The sequence below is a fragment of the Neopsephotus bourkii genome, unplaced genomic scaffold (assembly GCF_033783945.1).
Source record: "Neopsephotus bourkii isolate Nb327-2 ecotype Australia unplaced genomic scaffold, CSIRO-AGI_Nbou_v1 NB_1037, whole genome shotgun sequence".
Classification (NCBI taxonomy): Eukaryota; Metazoa; Chordata; class Aves; order Psittaciformes; family Psittacidae; genus Neopsephotus; species Neopsephotus bourkii.
In genome coordinates this window covers 3,325,106-3,348,348 of record NW_026901526.1, presented here as the reverse complement: position 1 = coordinate 3,348,348, position 23,243 = coordinate 3,325,106, and the positions used below count along the sequence as shown (strand labels likewise).

At 37.0% G+C, this 23,243-nt stretch overlaps 1 protein-coding gene across 1 annotated transcript in view; it reads left to right on the top strand.

Annotated features, from left to right (window-relative positions):
• GRID2 (glutamate ionotropic receptor delta type subunit 2) overlaps positions 1-23,243 on the top strand; it is a 581,701-nt gene that overhangs the window by 449,454 nt on the left and 109,004 nt on the right. The window contains exon 11 of the mRNA XM_061360976.1: positions 21,583-21,721. Coding sequence (XP_061216960.1) covers positions 21,583-21,721 — 139 coding nt within the window. The remainder of the gene's footprint in view (positions 1-21,582; positions 21,722-23,243) is intronic.

Genomic DNA, 23,243 nt, shown 5'->3' with positions numbered 1-23,243 from the left:
GTCTTCCCAGTGTGGGAACTGTGAGACGTCGTTACGTGCTAGCTTGTTTTGATTTGTAGTTGTCTATTACTACAATTAGAGAAATATGATTTTCCTCTGGGGAAAAAAAAAAAAAAGCATTTTGCATATACTGGAGAATTATTGTGAGTGCTGTGTTCTTGTGCAGTCAGACAGAAAATGGGTATTTAGCTTTTGAACGAAGTTTGGACTAGTCACCAGTGCAAAATGGTCTTATTGTAGCTAATAATCTTTCCTCTTTCTTCTGCTGTATCTCAGTTTTCCCATATAATGTTCCGATTCAATCTTTTCTGGCCTTCCTGGATGCTTTCTCAGTACCCTCTAGCAGCTGGTGTAGCCCAGGCTATTCTCCAATTCTGTTTATATTCCCAAATTCTTCACAATCTACCTGTTCTGGCAGAGCTATAACCATGAATCCTGAAGACATCAGGGACTACAGATCTTGGTGTGGTACATACTACTTAGAATTCTGGTCTACAAATCAGAGTTGTAATGTAAAGTGGAATACAAAAACACAGCTTCATATGAGAACAAAGAAGATTTAGATAATAACTCTTGACAACAAAACAGAATGAATACCTTCTGGCATATCCCCTTGAAATTGTTCGTCAGTCACTACTGGCACTGCAGGTACACATATTTGTAATTGCATGGAACATCTGCTCTGCAAAGAGCCATGGCCACCGCAGCCTCAACACTCCCACTTAGGTTTTTGGATTTTAACATGAATTTGGATGGAACACTGTAGGTAAAAGCACTCTTTTAGATAGCACTGGTAACATATAATGCAGAAATTATGTTATTCCTTGTTAGAAAGAATCCAATAACATTCGTAAAAGCTAAAGGTATGCATGAAAATCAAGTATGAAACTCATAGAAGAGAAAAAAGCTAAATTAACACCATCCAAAAAAATTAACCATCAAAAAAAAACCCCTGAAGTTTAGAATTTCCACAAGAGATATGATTTTAAACACATTGATATAGAGACCTTACTTTTAAAATTATCATTTGCTTTTAGCTGTGATGGTGATCTGACAACAGCTGAAGAGATTGTTTCATGTTTGTTGTGGAATTATTTTTTTATAAGAAAACCAAATACTTCAGAGCCAGCTGAGAGCTACACAAGCTTTTATGTGGGTGGATTTATAAAGTTTTCTTTCTGTCCAAAATATCCCCAGTGTAATTGTTTACAGAATCCAACTGTGAAATAGCAGTTGGTCTGTTACAGAACTAGACTCATTACATCTGTCTGCCTGTTAGGTTAAAACTTGTGAATTAGTTTCTTTACTGCATGATTGAAACTAATTTTACATAGGTTTATTTCTTGGTATTAGCCATAGCATCCCTGCTGTACTCCCAACATTATTAGTCCCCTAAAAGTGTTACAGGAGACTGCCCAGCAAAGGTTTGAAGGAGGCAAAGCTAGTTTAATCACACACTTCACTCCCGTGAGTTACTATCTGTATTGTTTGCCTTGTATCTATCCAAGTAAACCTGCATTGCCTGCTGTCCCAAAGTTTCCTAAGTCATAGGTCCAGAGTAGCAGCTGTCAAGGGAGCCCTTCAATAGTTCTCAATTTACTACAAATAAAAGATTTCTTTGACCAGTAAGTAAAAATGAATGCTTGAGGAGGGCTTAGAGAGAAGACTTGAATTACACATGAAGGGAGAAAATAGATTAAAGGAAGTGGGACCAGATGACAAGAAAAAGGCAGAATTTACTGGAAAAAATGAATCGTGATTTGTTCAAGGAGATCTGTATGCACTCCCCATGGTAAGTGGGTCAGGAGGTGCAACTCATTATTGGTAAAACCTGATGGCAGGACCTGGGAGCACCAAAACTGTTGTGGGACTTCAGACATTCAGAGAACCTGGAAAGTGAGAGGCACTGATTCACAAAAAGAGAGATCTTATCACCCTAGCAACTGGGTTTTCAGCACAACTGTTTAGAATCCACTAGAATAATATATTTTATTGGTTCCTACTGAAAGAGGGGAAGCTGTAGATATATCTCTCCTTCAAACAACAAGCAGGACAGCCTTTAATTTGCTAGAAGGAAAAATTACACAAATTAAATAGGGTTGATACCAAAATACATGAAAGTCAGAGATGAATTTAAACATAAAGACTCAGAAGACCTCAGAAATCCAGTGCAAAAAGAGAGATCCATTTGTAATGTCAGCCTGTATTTCACATCCAATTTGGATATGACAAAAATGTTATTAGCTGAAGCATTATTGTTTACTAACCCTTGTGAAGACAGACAAATGAAAATAATTTCTATTGACAGGCTAACTGGCTATTGTGTTAATTTTGCTTCTGCTTTCATTCATCATCTCTGCATTCAGCAGAAAAACTCTGCAGGTTTTATTTGTTTTGGAATAGCAAATATGTTGCTATTAATTATGATTGGCATATCTTAAGCGTGGCAGCATAGGGCATTTCATATACTGTCATGTTCACTTAAGTCTTTTAGCTTCTGATTTAAAACATGACAAGGTACTGATTTCTGTGATCAAAATATACAACCAGTGATGCTTTTGTGTCTTGTGCTGACAGAAACAAAGCAGCATGAACCAAGGATTGCTAGTGCTTTGATACCACTGGATTCTTTGTTTGGAACTAGCAAGCACATTCGAGCATTGTCTTCTCTTTCTGTTCCCTAGCTAGAGGAAAGATTTGCAAGCACAGAGGCTGGCTCCAGGCCTACCATGGCTCTGAAGACAAAAGATGCTTTTGGTGTAAAAACGTAGATCTCTCTTTAAGAAAACTCACCACCTGTTCTGATTAAAACAGAAAGGACTCCTTTTGCTTGTTTCTTCTGAGTTAAAAACTCTGCAGATTTTAGCAGGTAGCTCCAGTCCACTGTGTCACTTCATATTTTCTTTCAGCCTTGACTCCGATGTTCTGATCAAATTCTATTAACCTTTGCAATTTTTGAAACCAGAGAAAAATACTGTGTCATTGGCTGTAGACTGGAGTCAGCACAAACCAGTCCAATAGTTTTTTTTCAGGCAGATCTACAATTACTGTATACTCAATTGTAAAATTTAAGTATTTTTAATGGTTTCCCTGAAGGTAGACTGAAGCTTAATTTCACTGCTGCTTATATCATTTAAACTTAGGTCTTGAACTTGGCCTTCAAATTCTTTTTCTCATGTTGGAGTGACCAGTCTAGATATCATTTTGAGACTCATAACACTAAGGTGTATTTTCTCTCAATTGCCCTTTTAATTTTATGCTCATTCATTACAGAGATGAGTGTGTATGTATTTATATACATTATTTTTGTATTTGTAAGATATGTGTTGTTTTTTATTAGAAGAGACAATTCTGAAGCTAGAGGTACAATATAACTGGAGAGGCTCAGTTTATATAGTGTATAAACTGATAAGTGGTGGGGGTTTCTTTTGCTCAAGCACATAATTTAAATAAAAAATAATAATTAGTGCATTGAAATGCTTTGTCTTACTACCCAATACACCTGTTTAATTTGCAATATATTGTGACCACTAAGAAGGGAGAGACTTTTTGGTGATCTTGGCCATGCAGCACTGGGGATTATCTTGAAAACAAATGTTTCTGACTTGGAACTATTCATTTAGACATGAGTAGTTTAGATATCATCTGTTACCTATGAATTGGTTGATTATGTCTAAAGATGAAACAGATTCGTAGAATTACACTGGAGGATTTCAACTATGTTGAAATTTAGTGTCATGGCTTCTGAATTTGTTCTTTCCCACTTGCTCATCTTAGAAAACTAAATGGCAAAAGCTTTGTATTTTGCCTCTTTTCAAAATTATCTTTTGCCAATTGGACAGAAAATTTTAGGGCTTCCTTTTCAGTGGGTTTCCTTCCTCTCCCTCTCCATATTTTGCCTTGGCTTCTCAATCTACTCCTCACAGGTTTTGCTCTCTGCCTGCTCATACTGCAGCTGATGGTCACCATTGCTGTAATATTCTTTCTGGGACTCTACTGGTTCTACTGCTTCTGTTCTTCACTGTTGACTTGGCTCTTCCTCAGGCCTCTATTATTATATATACAACAAAGCTCAGCTAAGTGCTAAGTTCTACCCCTGGGGAGTAACAATCCCATGCACCACTGCATGCTGGGGCCCACCCAGCTGGCTGAGCACTGGTGTTCAATGGGGCAGTATATCCCTGGCATATATTTCTATCCTTGGCGATATTCAAAAGCTGTCTGGTCATGGTCCTGGGCAACTGGCTCTAAGAAGCCATGCTTGGGCTGTGGGACAAGATGACTTTCAGAGCTTATCTACCTCAAACGGTATTATATAGTCTTTGGTAAACTTTTGTGCTATTCTATTCAGTTGTGATTTTATTTCTCTTCAGCCCTGGTACTGTTGAGATTCCCTCAAATTTTGTCCTCATTAGAACATGCCAATGTTGGAAATCTGCCATATGAACAGGGACCAAAGAACTGTCTCAGAGGGAAAATTTGGTTTACTAAAAACTTCATCAAGGTTAACTGAATCAACACGCTGCAATGGCACAATATCTATTTACACTTGCTGAGAACCTAGTTTAATCTCCTGAAGGTTTTCTATTAGCTTCCTACTACTTTATGGGCTCTTGTTATGAAATACTCTACAGAGCACTCTGCTCTCACCACTACTGGAGAAAACTAATGAATTAAGAAACATAAGATCAGGATTTAGAGTTATTCCAAGCCCTTTTGCTATAATAGATTGTTTATGGAGATAGGTGAAATGCTGCATACTTTTTGTCAAGAACTTGCAGAGGCATGTTCTGGAGTATTTTATTTTGAGAGCAACCTCTCAAATTTTGCTTCTGAATGTAGTGATAAGCTTACTTAGTTTGATAGGATTCAACTGAACGCAGACAAAATAGTTATGTAGAAAATTACAGTGTTTTCTGTCTCATATGAAAGACAACAGAAAGACTGTCTATTATCCCACTCTGTTCATTTTGCTTTGTATTTTGATGTAAGAGGAGGTATTTCTCACTGGTCTGGCAGGATTACACAGGTAAAGATGCAAGGCTCTGTTTAACTTAGAAATATCCGTAACAAAGGGAACACCAAGCAGATGATATTTTTTTGTCTCTTTGCTATAACAGGAAGTATTTTTAAAATGACTGAATCATCCAAAATTTAATCACTTCTCAGTGACTGCAACAAAACAGACATTCATTAAAGTTTTATAAATAGGGTTTGACCATAGGATAATAGGTTTTTGAAGTATTACCTGCAAAAGTATTTTTTTTTCTTCAGAGATCTTAATACTCTTGCTTAATCTAGGAAGGTTGTTAAATGAATGATGTGAAAGCATCACTGGTGGGCCTTTTTTATATCCCGCTGCATTTTGGTTAGTTTAAAATGCTGGTCACAACTGGAGGTTTTGGTTGGTCTTCAGTGGTGTCTGTAACAGCCATTATGTTCATAATGCCCAGTAAATGAGCAAATCTTACTGTTTGCCTTGTTTAAATTACATTTCATAAGAGCAATAAAATAGGCTCCAAGTCTTGGTGCTTCCAAATTATTATAATACTTCTCAGATGGTTAAAGCCGCTCAGAATTCTCAGTCTGTTCTTTGTATTGCCAGCCAAGGTGTGATATAATCCTCCTTAAATCCTCTGTTTGGAGTGTGCTGTTGCTTCATAAATTACTCTATCTTGCTTATCTCACTCTTGACATATCCCTATCAGCAGGAAACCATTATGCTGTAGCAACATACTTTCTTAGTGTCATTTTCTCTTAATTAACTGTACACCAATCTCTATGTATTTAATACTGAGAGGAAAAATTTAAAAGCATTTAAAATAAAAAGTGTTAGAAATCAATTATATGTTCACATGGTGAAACCTAATTTTTATTTTTTTTTTAATTTTAGAAAATCAGAAAAAATACAGTGTAAAGGCTTTAGGACTGAGACCTAGTTCCTAATTTGGATTCTGCCCCTGATCTGCTGGCTGGTCATAGAAAATTCATTAAATATCTTGTATGTCAGTTCTCAGTTGTAAAATGGAGATATTGACTATCTTCCTTCATAAAAACATGTTTCATATCTTCTGTTACAAAACAAAACTTAAATGCCATTCTCATTAATTAACAATTTTAATTGCTCTTCAAGCTAATGCCATGCCTTCACATATTCCTGTAATAAGGTGAACAGAATTGCTGAGCCTAAAATGCACAACATTATACTGGGAAAATGAAAAGTCAAAGACCACACAAGTTAGGAAGCAAACCATTCTCCATGTTTTTTCTATCATATAATCACCAGATGTATTTGTGACATTCAATTTACACCTTTAAACATGAAACCCCCAAACTCAGGTCAAAGGAGGTGATCCTGCCCCTCTACTCTGCTCTCATGAGACCCTACTTGGAGTATTGTGTACAGTTCTGGTGTCCTCAACATACGAAGGAAATGGAGCTGTTGAAACAAGTCCAGAGGAGGGCCATGAGGATGAAAAGGGGGCTGGAGCAATTCCTGTATGAAGACAGGTTGAGAATGTTGAGTTGTTCAGCCTGTAGAAGAGAAGGCTGCATGGAGACCTCATGGCAGCCTTCCAGTGTCTGAAGGGGGCCTACAAGGATGCCAGAGGGGGACTCTTCATCAGGGACTGTAGCAACAGGACAAGGGGGAATGGGTTTTAACTTGAACAGTGGACGTTCAGGTTAGATATAAGGAAGAAGCTCTTTACTGTGAGGGTGGTGAGGCACTGGAACAGTTGCCCAAATAAATGATAAATGCCCCATCCCTGGCGGTGTTCAAGGCCAGGTTTGATAGAGCCTTGGACAACAGGCATCCCTGGCCATGGCATGGGGGCTTGGAACTAGATGCTCTTAAGGTCCTTTCCAACTGTAACTATTCTATGATTCTATGTTGCTATGAAATTCACATTTTATTATATTAAATCTAGACTTATGAATTAGTCTGTATACGTACCTTCATAAAGTCATCTCCCTGAAAAAGTTACTGCAGCCCTGGGGGTACCCATGCTGCTTTACCTCATGTCTCAATGGTTTGGCCAGCATAAAAAAATAACTAAATTTTGACAGTTGTGTGCTATGTCTCAAATGTATTTGGTAACAAGTGATCACTGACAACGTATACTGAGAATTATGGGCGTGTATCTAGCACACATTTGCAACCATTGGGTGCAGCTTTATGCGCATACCACTTCTGGAGGTTTATTTGATTGTCTCTTTTTGAAAATATAATTCCAAGAAATAAGCATGCTTGGAGCAAAATGTTCAGTTTGCAACAATGTGATATCACTAGCATTAAACTGCCAGGGGATATGCTTGGATTTTCCCCTAAATTGAAGTTAACAATCAGGCAGTTCTCAGAGGCATATAAAATAATGATTTCAGTATCTTGTGTGCACCTGCTTGCTTGAGTAATAGCACTGGGTACATGAGGCAGTATATTTAGAGATGTTCTGTCTGACACACCTTCTGTGAGGAGGTGGAAGATGAATGGTGGTGAGAAAGCCCCAAAAACATCTTCATTCCCCTTGGACTAGCTCCAAGACTGATTAATTGACTGTGAGAAGGTAATATCTGTCTGGCTATAGTATAAATGCTGATCAAGACCAAATGAGACAAAAGGGAAAGTAGAATTGGATGTCTATAGTATCTATCCATCTTTCTGTGTTCTTTCAAAAGCATCCTAAGGTGATTATTTTGCTTGGAACAGTTTCTTTAATTGTTATGATTTTTAATATGACTTTATACTACATTTGGGTAAAGAATGAATAAATTATATTAAGTAATCAGTTTTGGTTTTAGGATTCACCTGTGTATAATGTAGATTTGAGGAAATCAGGAAGAACAATTAGCCAGGAACTGAGTGTTTCTTGCATGAAACAGGACTGTAACCCACATTTTAATCTGCAAAGATGTTTAGAAGCAAGCTTTGCTTGTCCTACTATTTGATTTTTTTTGCAGAGAAGCTTATACTTAAATTGGCAATTTTGGCTGTTTAGGATAGGGAGGAAGTGAGAAATGAGTTTTAGCTTTATTAAAAATACTCCCCCTCTGTTTGGATGACAGCAATTTCACCTACAAAAAGATCAGCCTTTTTCAGCAGAGGCTATCCAAGGCACCAGATGAACATGGGTTTAGAGGGGAACCCATGGTAGTTTCCATTGCTCTTTTGGTCTCTGGGGAGCCCCTCCTCTGCAACAGCTGTGCCATGGCTGTATCCACCCATGAGGGCTGCTCTTTATAACACCAACTGGTGGGTAGGTGTCAGGAAAATTGCCTGCAAACTGTAAAAGGCATGAGTAGCAAAGAGGGTTTGAAGCTGCTCAAGTCTCCCTTCTCCAGCTGTTGAGTTTTTTATCTCAGACCTCTTGCAATATTAAAATGTGTATAAAAGAAGTAGAACAAACTTAATACTGAAAGGAAGCAAATAATGATACCAAATAATAGTTTAAGTTTACCATCTTGTCGATTTCCCCCATTGCTGCAATGAACGTCCATTCTCAGCAAATATGAGAAAATGAGAGCTTTTGGGGGGGGGGGGGTATTTCTTTTTTTTTTAGTCACCTTCCCAGCATACAAATTATGGGGATCGCCTTCATTACAGCAGCATCCTGTGGTAGGAACCTTCTGCTGCTTAATTTTCACTCTTCCACTATCAATAGAGGAAGGACAGATCATAAAGTAGGACTTTACCTTTTCAGTGCTTTTGAAGTTAGTGAGATGTTATTTGGTTAAAAATCTGATACTTCATCTACCAGACAAAAACTGATGTGAAGGAACGTTTTAACTGAAGACTCTGCTTCCCTCACACTAGGATAAAGATAACAATGAAGGGGAAAGAGAAAGTCTTCTGCAAACAGGCTGCTAAGAAATGGTGATAATAAATCTGTTGAGTGGGAGTGTTCATTGTTCACGCTCAAATATACTTGCTAATAGAACATTTTTAGGTACAAGCATGTATTCTGTTCTTACAATAGCCTCTTTCATTTCTACATCTATCCCCCAGGAGGAAAATCCTCACTATCCAATAAAGTCATCTTTTAAGTTGCTTTTCACTTCTAACAAATCTGAGTCAAGATCTTAAGCTGGGTGATAGCTGATTTGCAGTAAAAAAACAGGTTATTCAACTTTCAGACATAAGCATTTGTATTAGTGATCTTCATCAATAAATGACATTATAGCATTATTCTCAGTGGAACTTAAAAGGATGAGGGGATTTTTCTTTCCTCTGTTCTCTATGAACTGTCACGGTACTACTTTAGGTCATCTGAGTTTTAGAGATCACTTTGATAACAACATCACAGGATGTACCTGAAGTGGAATTTTAGTCTAAATCCTAAAATGTGTTATTTAGGAACATAATGAGAACTCTTGCATTAGTGATGATTGAATTATGCAAGGTTAGGAGTTCATTGCAGAGGAGCACTCTGAAAATTAAAGGATAACTGGAATTAGTGACATGAAAACTGAGCTAATGTATCTGAGATATCTGATTCACTTGCCTCTAAAGTAGTCAGGTACCACTCTGTGATGATGTATGCTTGGAGTTCTTGCAAGAACAGATTTTTAAAGCATTTCATAATACTTTGAAAATCCAAGCAAAAAACCTCTTTATTATGTGGTCTGTTTTTAAAAATTCCCTTCATTCCCAAAATCTGGCATCACAGAGCTACATAGAGGTGAAAAAAAAAATAAAATAAATGATGGGAGATGATGGGGGAAGCTCCTGCCAAAAGACGCAGAGGCTTTACTGGAATTATTGTTTGTCCTTACGGTCTCACAGAATTGTCTTTTGTTTTGCTTGGTTCATAGTTGCTCAGTTTCAGCCAAAGGGGACTCTTTCTCCCTCTTGTTCATAATGTCCTCCCTGACAGGCGCTTAGCTAAAGCAGCATTCTAATACCTCATTAATGACGTTGTTGAGTTTATTGTTAATTGTTTGTACAGATGGCCTGTTTTCAGTCCATTGTGCACAGTTCTTTTTGACATCCCAGAAGGTACTACATATTATGCTGTCAGTAGTCTATGGAAAGGCCACCACTATGTTACAATTAGCTTCCTAGCTACTTATGAGTATGCACCACAGATGATAATTGTGGTTGATCATTTCAGGCATTAGATCATTCATATCCAGACATACATAAAAGGGAGATTGGGTCTCAGCACCTCTGGAAATCAAATCAGAAGGTTGCCAGTGTTCAAGGTTATTTGTTAAGATTGCGTGCCAATATTCTCTAAAATAATAGTAAGCATATATCATTTTGATGTATTCACAGTGGCTGCAAATAGCGCCTTTCTATGGGCATGCAATCAGGTGCAGTCTTAAATCTTATATCACAGTGCTGTAGAAGAGCATCCCCGGCAGCTCCTTGTGTTTGCTACCCATGCACTTTGAGCTCTAGTCTGTGTTTGCCTCTGTCTGTTTGTGTGTGTAATTATATCATGTGAAATTATTGTCCTATGTCGTAAAAATGGCAACAAAACATTATCTGGTCAGAGCTGCTTTTGAGCAAACAGCTGTTGGTAAAATTGGTAGGCTTATTGCACAATTATTTATCATTATGTAATTGAATGGTACTGTATTTGGTAACCCCAGAATTAAATTTGAAACCCTGCTAAGTCTTCTGATAAAACAGTGCATTTCAGCAGCATTAGCATGAGAGATTTTGGCCCATTTATTCATTAGAGGTGCGCAGCAAGCCCCATGGTTCCAATCTGGTCATACTTGCAGCAATCAAAAGGTTTACTTTCAAATATCAAGACTTGCATGATATTTCAGCATCTGGATATGTGTAATATAAGTATAGTAATGTTTAATCTAAGAGCTCCTGGTAACTACAGCAAATACAAGTAGACACCTCCATTTTCAAACTTCAGCTGCAGTCATTATTCTTCTTTTGTAATGACAGCAGAAGAGAAAAATGAAATATACTTTTGTGATACATTTTCCAGAACTTCTGGAAGCCCTGTCTCACATAACTGTGTTGCGCAAATCACTACAGTGTATTGGCATTAAATTACTACACACTGTCATTCGTAACATTTTATCTGTGATGTACTTTGATTCTCAACTGAAAACATCTTATTTTGCGAATTCCACAGAAAGATGGAATTTGACCACAGCAAAGTTGCTGATATCTAAAATAGGGAATTTGTTTTGTGGGTCTAGGCTTAAAAGCCAGAAATTAATTCCTGTAGCTCTTAAAGATTCATACTGTAAATACTATATAACAGAAATGCAAATCTGGTTAAAGTATGCTGTTGAAGTACAACCAATACCAGAAGAAGCTAGACCGCTGCCATGTGCTGTGTGGTGGTGTGACATGCTTCCCTTCCCAACTTTTGCCCTCATTGTCACTGTTTCAGCAAGATGGGTGGAAAGAAACAACTTATTGTTGGGAAGGGAATTATACTATAACTAATATGTTATGCTAACATCATTTTAATCAGGTAATTATTAAAGGACTGTTTGGCCTTTAAGGACATTGATTTAATGGGAATTAATTTAATGATTGAACACTGTTTGTGTAACATTATCATTGCTAGTGATGCAGAAAATTGGAATCTCAGTGCAGCTGAAAAGAGGTTAGACTTTCCATTATCACATTAGATCCCTTTCTTTTGGAATGCATTTATTAGACTTTTTTTTTATACTTTCAGTATATATTTAAATGTTAGTGTTTTATCTAAAATTTCCTGAGTAGAAAAAAATAAGTAAAAATGTTCATCATTGTATTGTTCTCATTTTTAATCAGAGGCTTTCATTTCTGTTTAATATAACCTTAAACAAAGTCCATTAAATTTCAGGTTTGAAGTGCTATTGCTTCTCCCATGAAGCAATTTTTCTCTGTTTTCATTTTCTGCTTTCTTCTCTCTGCAAACCTGATCATTAGGTTTAGGATGAATAGGGGTTTGGTTTATGGAATGGTTTTACAGCTATAAAAAGGCAGCTTTTAGAAGCAGTAACAGAGCACAGTGTTATCTAGATTATTCTGAGGCTGAATCCTGCATTGTCTAGACATAATTTAGGAGTGATTTAAAAGAAACTTTGACCCATTTGTTTTCAAAATGGAAATAGTGAACATTATAGAAAGCCTGCATTCAGTACCTGAGGGTTAGGACAGAGTTAAAGCTGATCTTCATAGATACAACTCCCATTTACCTAAACTGATGCTGTACCTGGCTGCCCTCCTTGATGTGCCCTTATTAGTGCTATTGTCACAAACTATTTTTCAGCTTTATGGAGCCTCTAACTACCGTTGTGTGTAAATTAGATCCAGGGAGAAAAGGAGGGCTCTGCATAAACAAGTGATTGGAAGCATATAGTAAATAGCTGTGTCTGACAGACTTCTGCAGATAGATTAATTTTGAAACAAAATTTTAATCAAGGATGTCTATGACAGTTCCTGCTGTATCTTGGCAGAGTTTTACAAGGGAATCTGGTGGCCAAATGATTAGCTCTCTGTCACTAGATTGAAGTGATTACAGTAGAAACAGCAATGTGAGCAGGCTTGGTGTTTAAAGACAGATAGAGAAGTAATTTGACAGTAGAAGTAGCAGATACTCATAAACAGTCTGTAGGTTGCTAACCCAGTGGTGAGCCAGCACAGTAGTAGGCTGAAATGCTTTGCACCGAGTAGCACTACCCTTTCCCTTGGTGCTAGAGCATTTTCTAGCTCCAGAAAGGAGAGCTTCAAAGAACAAGATCTTATGTTTCAAGCAAAATAATTTGTGAGTAGTCATTTGTGCCATCTTTTGGATATATCTGTTTGTCCATCAGGTTATGTGTCAAGGCCCTCTGACCAGATTTATCAGATGGGTACACTGGGCTGCAATTTGATGAGGGCTTAGTGGCAGTGCCCCTGGTCCTTGATTAGACCCAGCATTTGAAATCTCAGCATGGGTAATCTCTTCCTATTAATGAGGAAACAGCTGAGCAATGAGCCTTAGTATTCAAGCCAAATGCCAAAGGCACATCCAAACAGATGCACAGCAGTAGCAAATGGAGGATTTTCAGAGGGAGTCTGCAAGATATGATAATACAACTTTGAGGTGATTACTGGCCAGTAGTAACCAAGAGTAACAAGGTAGCATGTCAGTCTTTCTCTCAGGTTGGATCTGGCTCATGCCTGCCCTCCTTGGTAGGAGGTTGGAGGGAGCCTACATCTACCTGCACAAGGTTGTGCATGCATCAGGTGAGCTGCCTTTCACAGTTGTTCATAAGGTTCTATAAGGATGTATAAGATGCATTCAAACTACTTTACAGATTTCAGATGACTGGGAGTGATTTGAAATAAGCCTGAAGGTGAAGAAAGATCGTCTCAGATATTCTCCCTGTCACATAAAGGGGAGAAATGAATGAGGAGAGCTTTCCTTTGTGAATCATTGTTTCCCTTCTGGGAGGGCAATGAGGGCAGTGCTTCCCACCCAGCTGAAAGGAAACAATCTTCCAGAGAGCAAGCATAATGAGATTAGTCAGGGAATCATTACACTAACAACAACAAATGAGAGAGAAGTGATTGTTTAGTTCAGAAGACATTAAAGGGGGAAAAAAAATTAATCAGGGCACCAAATGACAAAATGAACACATTCTTTAATCGCCTATAAACCAGTACAAGGAATCTGAGTAATAAACAAGAATAGCTGGAATTACTCACAAATATAGATTTGGTCTTCATGGTGTTGATGAAATCTTATAGGAACATATGACACTATGAAGTACTGAAAGACAGATGGTCAAGGTGGGCAAAAGTGGAAGAGTGTCACTATGTCAAAATGGCATTGGGTTTTTAAGAGCTATTGAGAAAGCCTAGATCTTGATTTCTTGTGGAACTGTGTGCTAATGGCTGGAGCACAAAATGAGATGGAAGTCAATGTCTGCTGCAGACCACCAAATCACACTGGAGTAGCAGACAATTGGCTTCTGTAGTGCATATCTGTAATGTGTAAGGGAAGATGTGAGATATAATAGGAGCATTTAGTCTGAATTATGTATGTTTCATGTCTCAGGCTGCCCAAGTTAAAGCATTTTGAATGCACATATAGAGCATGGGGAAAGAGAAAGGAACATTAGTGGCACCAAAGAGTTAGAAGCTACAAACTTCAGGAAGAATGCCATGGGGAGCAAGTGTACACAGAGGCAAATCAGAATTGAGAACAGGGAGGAAGGTTTTGAAAATGTTATAAGGAGCTAAAGAAACCTTAATGATAATGGTTTATTAGGTGAAGGTGATACCATTCAAAATAGTTGTTCCAGAAAGGCAATTAATATTTCTCTTCTGTGTTTGTTAAAAGCAAATTAAATACTTTTCATATCAATAGCAACTCAAGAGAATCTTAAATGACAGTTTCTAACATCAGACATTTTCAAGGCAGCAAATCCAAACAAATTTCACCCAAACATTTTTAAAGAGCTTGTTAAGGAGCTTCCAGGACCTCTATTTCTAAATCTGACTCGTGGAGTCTTGTGCAGATTTTAGAAAGCTGACCAAAAAATATTATGTAAAACCTAAAGACCAAACTAAACCTTCAATTCAAGCGTGCAACAAATTGAAAGACTTCACAAGTATAGACTTAACAGTTCCAAAAGATATCACCATTAAAAAGTTTGATATTGAAGATATGTATTTATACAAACTATTGGTATTTCTCAAAAAGAACAATAACAGTCCTCTCCTCAAAATCATCCAGATAAGGAGGAGGAAGGCTGTAGAAATAATGGGAAAAAGGAAGCCAAAGCATGTCCGTGGTAGGTGCACCAATGGCATACAGAAAAATGTTTTATGATGTATTGCTAAAAGCCACACCCAAGTCAGGGACTGAACAGTACCTAAAAACAGGTAATACGATTAGAAGCTGATGACAGAGGATATACAAGGAGATTTTCAGTGTAGACAAAGACAGGGTAAGTTTGGTTTGTCCCTTAAGCACAGTGTTTAAAGGACTTGCTTTCAGAAGAAAGAATAGGCCAGCTATAAACTCAGAAGAGCTCTAATACTGTTGGAGTAGGCATTTGAAAATATCTCCTCTATCAATTATATTCTAGGAAGATAGACATCAAAAAATTATCTAATATTTAAGATTTTAAGCTTAATGAATACTAACATTTCCATGAATTTACAGTGGGTCCATTAAATTATTTTTATGGTAAATAGAAGAGAATACAAACATTTCTAAGCATTTCAACATTCTTAACTGTTTCAAATATCTCTTTTGAGGTACTTTTTGAGGTATCTTTCTTTCTAATTTACTTCATGTTTATTTTTAGAACACTAATATGTGAAAATATCTTGACAATGAAACCCCACACTACACAAGACTTTTACTATTTATAAAATAAATAAATAAATAAAGAGTTGCTTGATTTTTTGGCTTTTATGGGACCATTTGTAATTACTTCAGAGAAAAAAATGGTTCCACTCCAATCCTATTACTTCCAGCGAATATATATATAACTTATATAACTTATTGCCTAATGTATTTGTTGTATTGTCACAGTGCTAATAGTAACGGTAATAATAATACCTAGATGTATTTTTCTCTGTTTAGGAAGTTAAGACCTGAAGAAATGTTTCATGTGTGATATAAAATACCTGAAAGTCTCTCTTCATATATAAGTTAAAAAAAATAAAAAAAAAAAACACAAAACATAAAACATAAAAGAAAATAACAACAACAACAACAAAACACCTATGTTTTAATAAAGACAAAATGCTAGGGGAGAAACAGGTGGCATGGAGTATAAAAGCAATAGCTGGCTGTTGAGCTTATCCAGACCTTGTCCAGGGCTGCCAACCCTGCCTCATGCTCAGTTCCTTCTCTATTCTCAAACCACTGCAATCTGCCAATATTTGCAAGGCTAGGGAATTCAACCTCTGATTTACAGGCTTATTTGGAAGGCATTACCAATTCAAGGAGTTGTATTCTCCTGTTAAAGGATACATGTCATGCTTGCTGTGGTCACTTCAGCACGCAATGTAACCTTACAAACTCAGGTTATGACGTGCCAGCTTGTATGTTATGAAAATTAATGTACTTTGCGATGTTTAAGAATGGAAAAGTATGGCTGAAAAAAAGAAAAGAAAGGAATAAAAATTCATGATAAGAGATTTTCTAACAACTTGCAAACTGTATTTATTTCACAGCAGGTAGAAATAGCTACAGGCTTCATTGACGGCAGAGTAGTTTTTTTTTTTGGCCTGTACTGACTTGAACATTTCCAATTGAAAACAGGAAAAAATGTTAAATTATCAAGAAAGGTGTTAACAGAATAGTAGCAATAGCTAATGCCCTGAAAGATTCTGCCTTTCAAGACCTCTGCTTTGCAGAGTTTTGTAAAGATAACAGAGCTCAGTCAAACTTTAGGTTTTGTTTCTTGTGGCAGAAATAGCTGAAATATAAAACGCCTTTGCCTCTTTGTTGATATAAACTGCTCCCCTCAAACCAACTCTCTATTAATGTCCTTTTCACAAAGAAAACATAAGACGTACATTGATCTAAACTGTTTGCAACAGATTTCTACACTTTGTATTTGTGCAAATGGAAATTGCAGATGCACAGCATAATTGATGTGACTGTTCTAACAAGCTAAAGGCTAAACAGCATCCAACTCTCAGTCCTTTGTGCTTTTTTCCAAAGGCCAATAATTCACTGACTGCGGACAGAATTTTTGCAAGAGAAAACAAAAACAAAGTCTGTCCCCAAATAACCCACCCTATTATTTCTTCACCTTCCTTTTCCAGACACAATCAAGATCCTTTCTTTTAAGTTTGATAGTATTAGAGTTCCTCAACAAGACCATCACAATTATCTTTTTCACAATTCTCAAAATCATATGAAAAAAAGGTATGGCTAAAATTCCTTCCACGGAAATTCATCTCACTGCAGACCTGTAGCAGAAACTAATGCAGATTGAATGATTGAAATTTGACAAAGTTATTCACAGCTGAGATACGTTGATGGTAAGCATTGGTGACAAATAAAGTTTTGTCAATAATGAAAACTCAGTCTTCGGTATTTCCAGCACAGCTGTGGTTATCACACATAGAAATTGCAAGTCATGATTCTTGTAGTGGCCTTCTTGTAGGAAAAGGGTAGAGCCTTCTCATCCCAGCCTCTCTTTCGCAGGTGGAATAGTTGCATCAGACTCCCAGTTCAGCTCTCAAATCCGCCCAGAAACATCATTTAGTACAATTATCAAATTCAGGACATAGAATAATGGTTTATGGCTTTTCTCTCTGTGCTTAGTTGTTTTGAAAGTGTATTTCAATAATTAATCCTCAGGACGCATTATTTTTCTCAGTAATCAATTCCGAGTTTTCTCAGCATTGTAGGCTCTATGCTGCCAAGCTATTTGCTTTAGCAATAGTAAGAAAATTATTCTTGAGCTGTTAAGAAATTAATTTTATTTATAAATATTGTGCATTCCCAGTGAAGTTTTTAAATTTGTATTAAATCAGAGCAAGACCTAATCTTACCCATTTACTGCCTGGATGACTAGTAACAAAAATTGCATTAGTTTTCAGCAAGATGGCTGTCACCAGGCTTGATCTCAGAAATGACAACTGTAGTTAAAACTTCTCCAAGAAACATTTCACCATTTCTTTTTGTCCATTAAAAAGTTTTTTTTTTCCATTTCTATCTGAATCACTGTTGTAGTTCTGGACTACACAGATCGAATTATTTTAATTTCGTCCAGAATTATGGACTATATGTCCATAATCAGTCCAGAATTATATTTTACGAAGGTTTCACCAGGCTGTGGTCCTCAGTTTGCATGTTCTGCTCCTTTTCCCGTTATTTCATTCCTCCTTCTTGCCTGTAATCCTCTCTTGTTATTTTTAACTTGAAGAAACCTTCAAATTTACTACTAACAAGGTATTACAAATCCTTATCTCCTAAGGGGGGGGGTTCCCGATATTTAGGTCTGTCGTAATTACATGTTATATTGTTTGCATGGTCAAGACAATGCCTTATTTTTCTTACCTTCTAATATTTAGCTTGAAGCGCTTGGAAAGAAATAGGAATAAACAAAAATTCATAAGGTAAATTGCAGTCTAAGCCTGTCATCTGAAGTAGGTCAGCATTAAATGGGTCTAGGATTGATGAAGGAGAGCTGCAGTAGATGAGAGTGGGAGGACTGAAAGTAATTTCTTTCACTGTCACTTCTACTGTAATTCAAGTCTTTCAGAAAACTCCCAATAAGATTGATTTTTGCTGGTTCAGTTTACTCTGGAAAATATCTTTTCCTTCCAATCAGAAATTTTTAAAGGCAGATTAGATTTTTAAATTAGTGGTTGTACACATCAAAAGTGTCAGCTGAATTTTACTAAGAGCTGTAGCCACAACATAGGTGATCTACAGGTAGTGGCATTTTGTGCCACATTACACCCTTCTGCCAGTGTGTTGGAAGGTCAAGTCTAAAGAATAATACAGCCTGTGTGTTCGAGGTCTGTCTCTCAAGAGGACAAAGCAACTCCAGGACTACTGAGTGTCTGATCTCCATTAGTTTCATGAGTAAAGCTGAGTACTTTTAATGTGTTGCTCAGCATGCTACAACAGTAGTGTTTTTAGTGTAACCACAACCAGCATGTTAAATTCCATTGACAAATTTTACTATTGGAATAAGGTGTCAAAGGGCAGACTTTACTCTGGCCACCAATGTGTGTTTACGTGGCATCAGATGCCTCCCTTTGCCATTAGGAGTTATTAAACTTTGCAGTTATGATACGAAAGACAATAGTCAGGAAAGACTTGTTTCATCTTCTTGGCTTCCTCCATCCTTGCATTGTGTGTCCTATGCATAGTCCCGCCTAACTAGAATATGCTGTCATCCATAAAGATGCCTGTGCACCTGAAACTTATACCAGATATTGGCAAGGAAAGCTCAGGCAGTTTTCCATGCATGCCCCTTCTGCATACTAATTTACGGTCAACAATAGTGACTGTTAAGTCTGTAGCTCTTTATCATGGTAATGTTAATGAAAAACCATTAAACGTTGCTCTCCTGAATAACTTGGTACTCTTCTGCACTGAGAAAACATGTAAAATTGGACTGAGAGAAATCTCTGGAAAGTTTTATCCATTGAAACAAAATTGGGGGGAGTGAAGAGGTTTCTTAAGGTGAGCTGTCAGGGTGCAGTGAATGTTTTAGCAAACAGTACAATAGAACAAGACTGTATCACATTAAGTCTCCTAATAGATGCCAAAGAAATAATGCCATGGCACTAAGAGATCTCCTTTGATTTTTTTTCTTTCTTTGATTCTTTCACAGGAGAGGTGGAGTACACTGCCTGTACTGCTTTAAAATTGTGATTCTATGCAGTTGCAGTGTCAGTTCTGCTTTAGAAATGGTGGCTTAAAAAACATCAGTGAAAACATTATGGAGTACAGGCAGGAGTCATTAATTATTTTGATATGTATTTTTCATGTACTTGAATACAAGCATTGTCCTTAAGCTTATTTTATTGACTGTTGATATACAAGGCACAACTGTGAATTAGGAACAAGACTTCAAAACACCTGAGTGAAGTAAAAGCCCTTGGGACGACAAGCATTCACCGTTTTTTAAAGTCTACTGTTAATACATGTGTTAAAAAAGAAAAGGTAGCAGTAAATACTGGGGATAACCTTACCAATGTGGGGGAAAACTATGCTGTATGAACACAGTAGGAGGATGCTGTGACTGAGGGGTCTATGATGGCTTTCATGGTCGCTTGTTGCAGATCATCCTAACTTGAAAACCAGAAAGCAGTTGTGTGACTTTCAGCTGTCCTCTCTTTTCTGACATTTCATTTCAATAAAAAAAGTGAAAATTAAATTTTACACATTAAGCTGAAACATGTAAATGCAGGGATGTCTGGGAGATCGTTGACTTCTTCTCTATCACTCTACCCATCTGAGTTCAATATGAAGATTTTATGTAGGGATTGGCACCTGAAAGTTAAAAGGACCAACAGACTTTTCAGATAAATTAATATAGCTGTCTTCTCTTTTAATTTTATTAAAATCCATTTTTAAAGTAAGTATTCCAAAGATATTGCACAAATTCTTATAAAGTAGAAATGTTTTTTTAAAAATAATTTAAAATTTATGTAGGAGTGAAAACCACATCTTCAGATGTTGACACTAATATTCATCTTTGAAAGTCTCCTGATCTGACCAATAGATTCTTATTTCAGAAAAATACATGGCATCTTGGGAATTAAATTTATTTCTGGCTGAACAGGTCTAAAATAGATTCTGTCTTTGCAATTCTTAAAAGGGAAAGGGTTTCAATACTTATATACAAAAAATATAAATGGAGTCAATTATTATTTCACATACGATACAACTCCACATCACTGAAGTAGGAAGAAAGCTTTGAATTTGTTTACTATATGGTGATGCAGGGTTCCCAATGCTTTGTTATAAATAAGACAAACTTTTAACCAAAAGGTGATCCTTCATATTCAAGCATTGATTAAATATCTAGTTTGTGTATATAATTGAAATTTATTTGTACTTGGAATGAGAATAATTGTAATTTGTATTCTCTTTACACCCACTTGCTGGGGAAACATGGAGGAGTATTTGCATAAGTGAAGATTCAGCACAGAATACTCAGATGATTGAATCTGTAACAAACTGCTTTTGCACAAATCCCAGATATTGTACCATTGTAACGTTTTGCATCTGAGAAAGCTACCTCGACAATAATGACGTCTTTTCAAATTGTTGAGTGTAGGGTGAGAGGAAAAGGGTGAAGTTTCAAGCAGCTGACTGTGGGTGTTTGCCGCATTCACCTGTCCTCCACCTAGTTACTTGTAGCTGTGACAAAGCTTACACTGCAGACAAAATGGGTGTTTTTCGCACAATGAATTTTCCTTCATCTAAAAATCTGTCATTTGTATGTTTTCAACTGAAAGAGTTTTTTCAAAACTCTGAACTAGTGTGTTTTGGGAGCAGCAGTTTGAACAAAAATAACGCTTTTCATGACTTGCTAAACTTTGCTCTGATCACATAAGTGGTGGCGTGCAGCTCCTCGTAGGTTTAATTACTGCTGATGTTTTGTTTAAATGGCAGTTGGATTTTTAAAGGAAAGCAACTATGGGAATACAAAACAATTTTGCATTCCTCAATACATGTGATTAGTTTTTCGCATGTCCAAGTTCACTTACAGCAAGTTGTACATATACGCATATGCTTCTCATGAGCATATGCCTGCCTACAAAACTGTGAAAAGTAATTATGTTTCAATGGGGTTTTTCTAACTTTATGTTCCTTAGATCACAAAAAATCTTAATTAATGTTTGTAGATAAAATCTCTGAGGAAATAATGTTGTAAGAATTTACTTTTGCTGGTTTTGTTCTTATATCTTGAAGTTTATTTCCATTACTGGACAGGACTGGCAGATGAATTGTGATTAACAGCACAATAGCAAAAGAAGTTAAATACAGCTGACACTGTGGGCTTCCTTCAGTACTTTTCATTGCAATTTAGCTCCCTGTTGACCTTGAGGCCTAGTTCTCCAGAACAAGGCATGAGCAATGAGGATCTGGGTTTCCTTCTGCCAAATGAAAACTCTTGCTTTTTTCTTCCCCACAGGAGGAGAGGTTCCATACACAACCCTGGCAACACGACTGATGATGGGAGCTTGGTGGCTTTTTGCTTTGATTGTCATCTCCTCTTACACAGCAAACCTAGCAGCTTTCCTCACCATCACACGCATTGAGAACTCCATCCAGTAAGTTGATAAAGAATGAACTGAAGGAAAGGAGGGGGAACATATGTATGCATGTAGAGGGGTATATATGTTCTACTTAAGTGTGAGAAAAGGAAGAAATTTTTATCATCCTGAAAAGTAGTTTGGAAGCTAAAAAGGTAACAATATGCCATAGACTGCCAGTCTCCCTGGAGACACTTTGCCTGTAGGATCAGAATTGTTGGCCTCTGGCAGATACTCTTCTGTGGCACTTATATGTACATATGCATACATATTTTGAAAGAAGCAATTGGGTTTGGGGTAATGGGTGAATCAGTGCTTGAAATGGGAAAGTTGTGTACTGTGTCTTTTCAGGTTATGCTTTTCTTTGAAATGCTTTGAAAATATACCCAAACCATAATACTTGTGCACTGACACTTTAATGAGGAGGAGCGCAATGCTTCTTCAATATATGGGGAATAGTCAGTCAAAGCTGAATTTGCCTTTTCTTGCCAAGGGAAAGATGTGTTAATAGCAACACACAACGAAAAATAACTTCTGGTCACTTTGCTCCTTCTGTTCCCAAGTGCTTTCTTACTGCATTAATGGATCATACTGTTCTCTTTTTTCCATCTATTGATTCTTTTGCTTCATGCCTCCCTAACATGAATGTCCTTGTCTTCTCCTGTTCCTTTTATGGAGAACTGTTTTCCTGTCACTCCTTCTAGCCCTTTTTCCAGATCATCTCATCTTTCTGTACTACAGGAACCTTTCTAGGTCTCCTACCCTTTCTCTCTCTACCCTTTTTTTCTCCAGTCTCCTCTCCTTCAGCAAGCTGCATGCTGACTTATCCTCATTCCCACTGCACCGGTGACCTCCCCCACCCCTAAATCCTTTCTCCTGGGTAAAAGCAGAGATTATAAAATACAGTGAAACGTTAGCTAATCAAGTACTTCAAGGGCTGGGCTGGCTAGTTCATAGAAGGTTTTTAATCTTGAGGCTACAGATCCATGAAAGTGCATGTAAGTGACAAGGTTAGCCTTTCCCATAAATCCTTCTTTGCAAAAATGGTAGCATGACTTTAAAGAAGTATGGGATTTTGTACATGCAAAATAAATAATTATGATATATTCTGTCATTCAGTTTGTCCTTACAAGTACGAGCTATGCCTCTGCATCCTGCTTTGAAATTATGTGCCTTCTAGTTTTGAAGTAGTCCAGGAAAACTTTCAAAATACTGTGACAAACGTCTGAGTTTTATTAGCTTGTGTACGAAAGAATAAAATATACCCAAATTATAATTTAATACATCTCAGGTTTTTCTTGAAGTTTATTATGATGTCACCAGAAAACCCTCAGTGGAATTCTGAGGTTATTATGTGTAGTTGGGACTACATTGGTCTTTGTGCTGTATTATTTATGGCAAAGTCACTGGAAATGTTTTATTCAGTAGAAAATGTTGCAGCTGGAAAGCTCCTGAAATGAAAGAACAAAGACATTTTTCAGCAGCGCTTTCAGCTCAAAAATAGTGTAATTAGATGTGTTAAGTATCCATTAGGGAATGA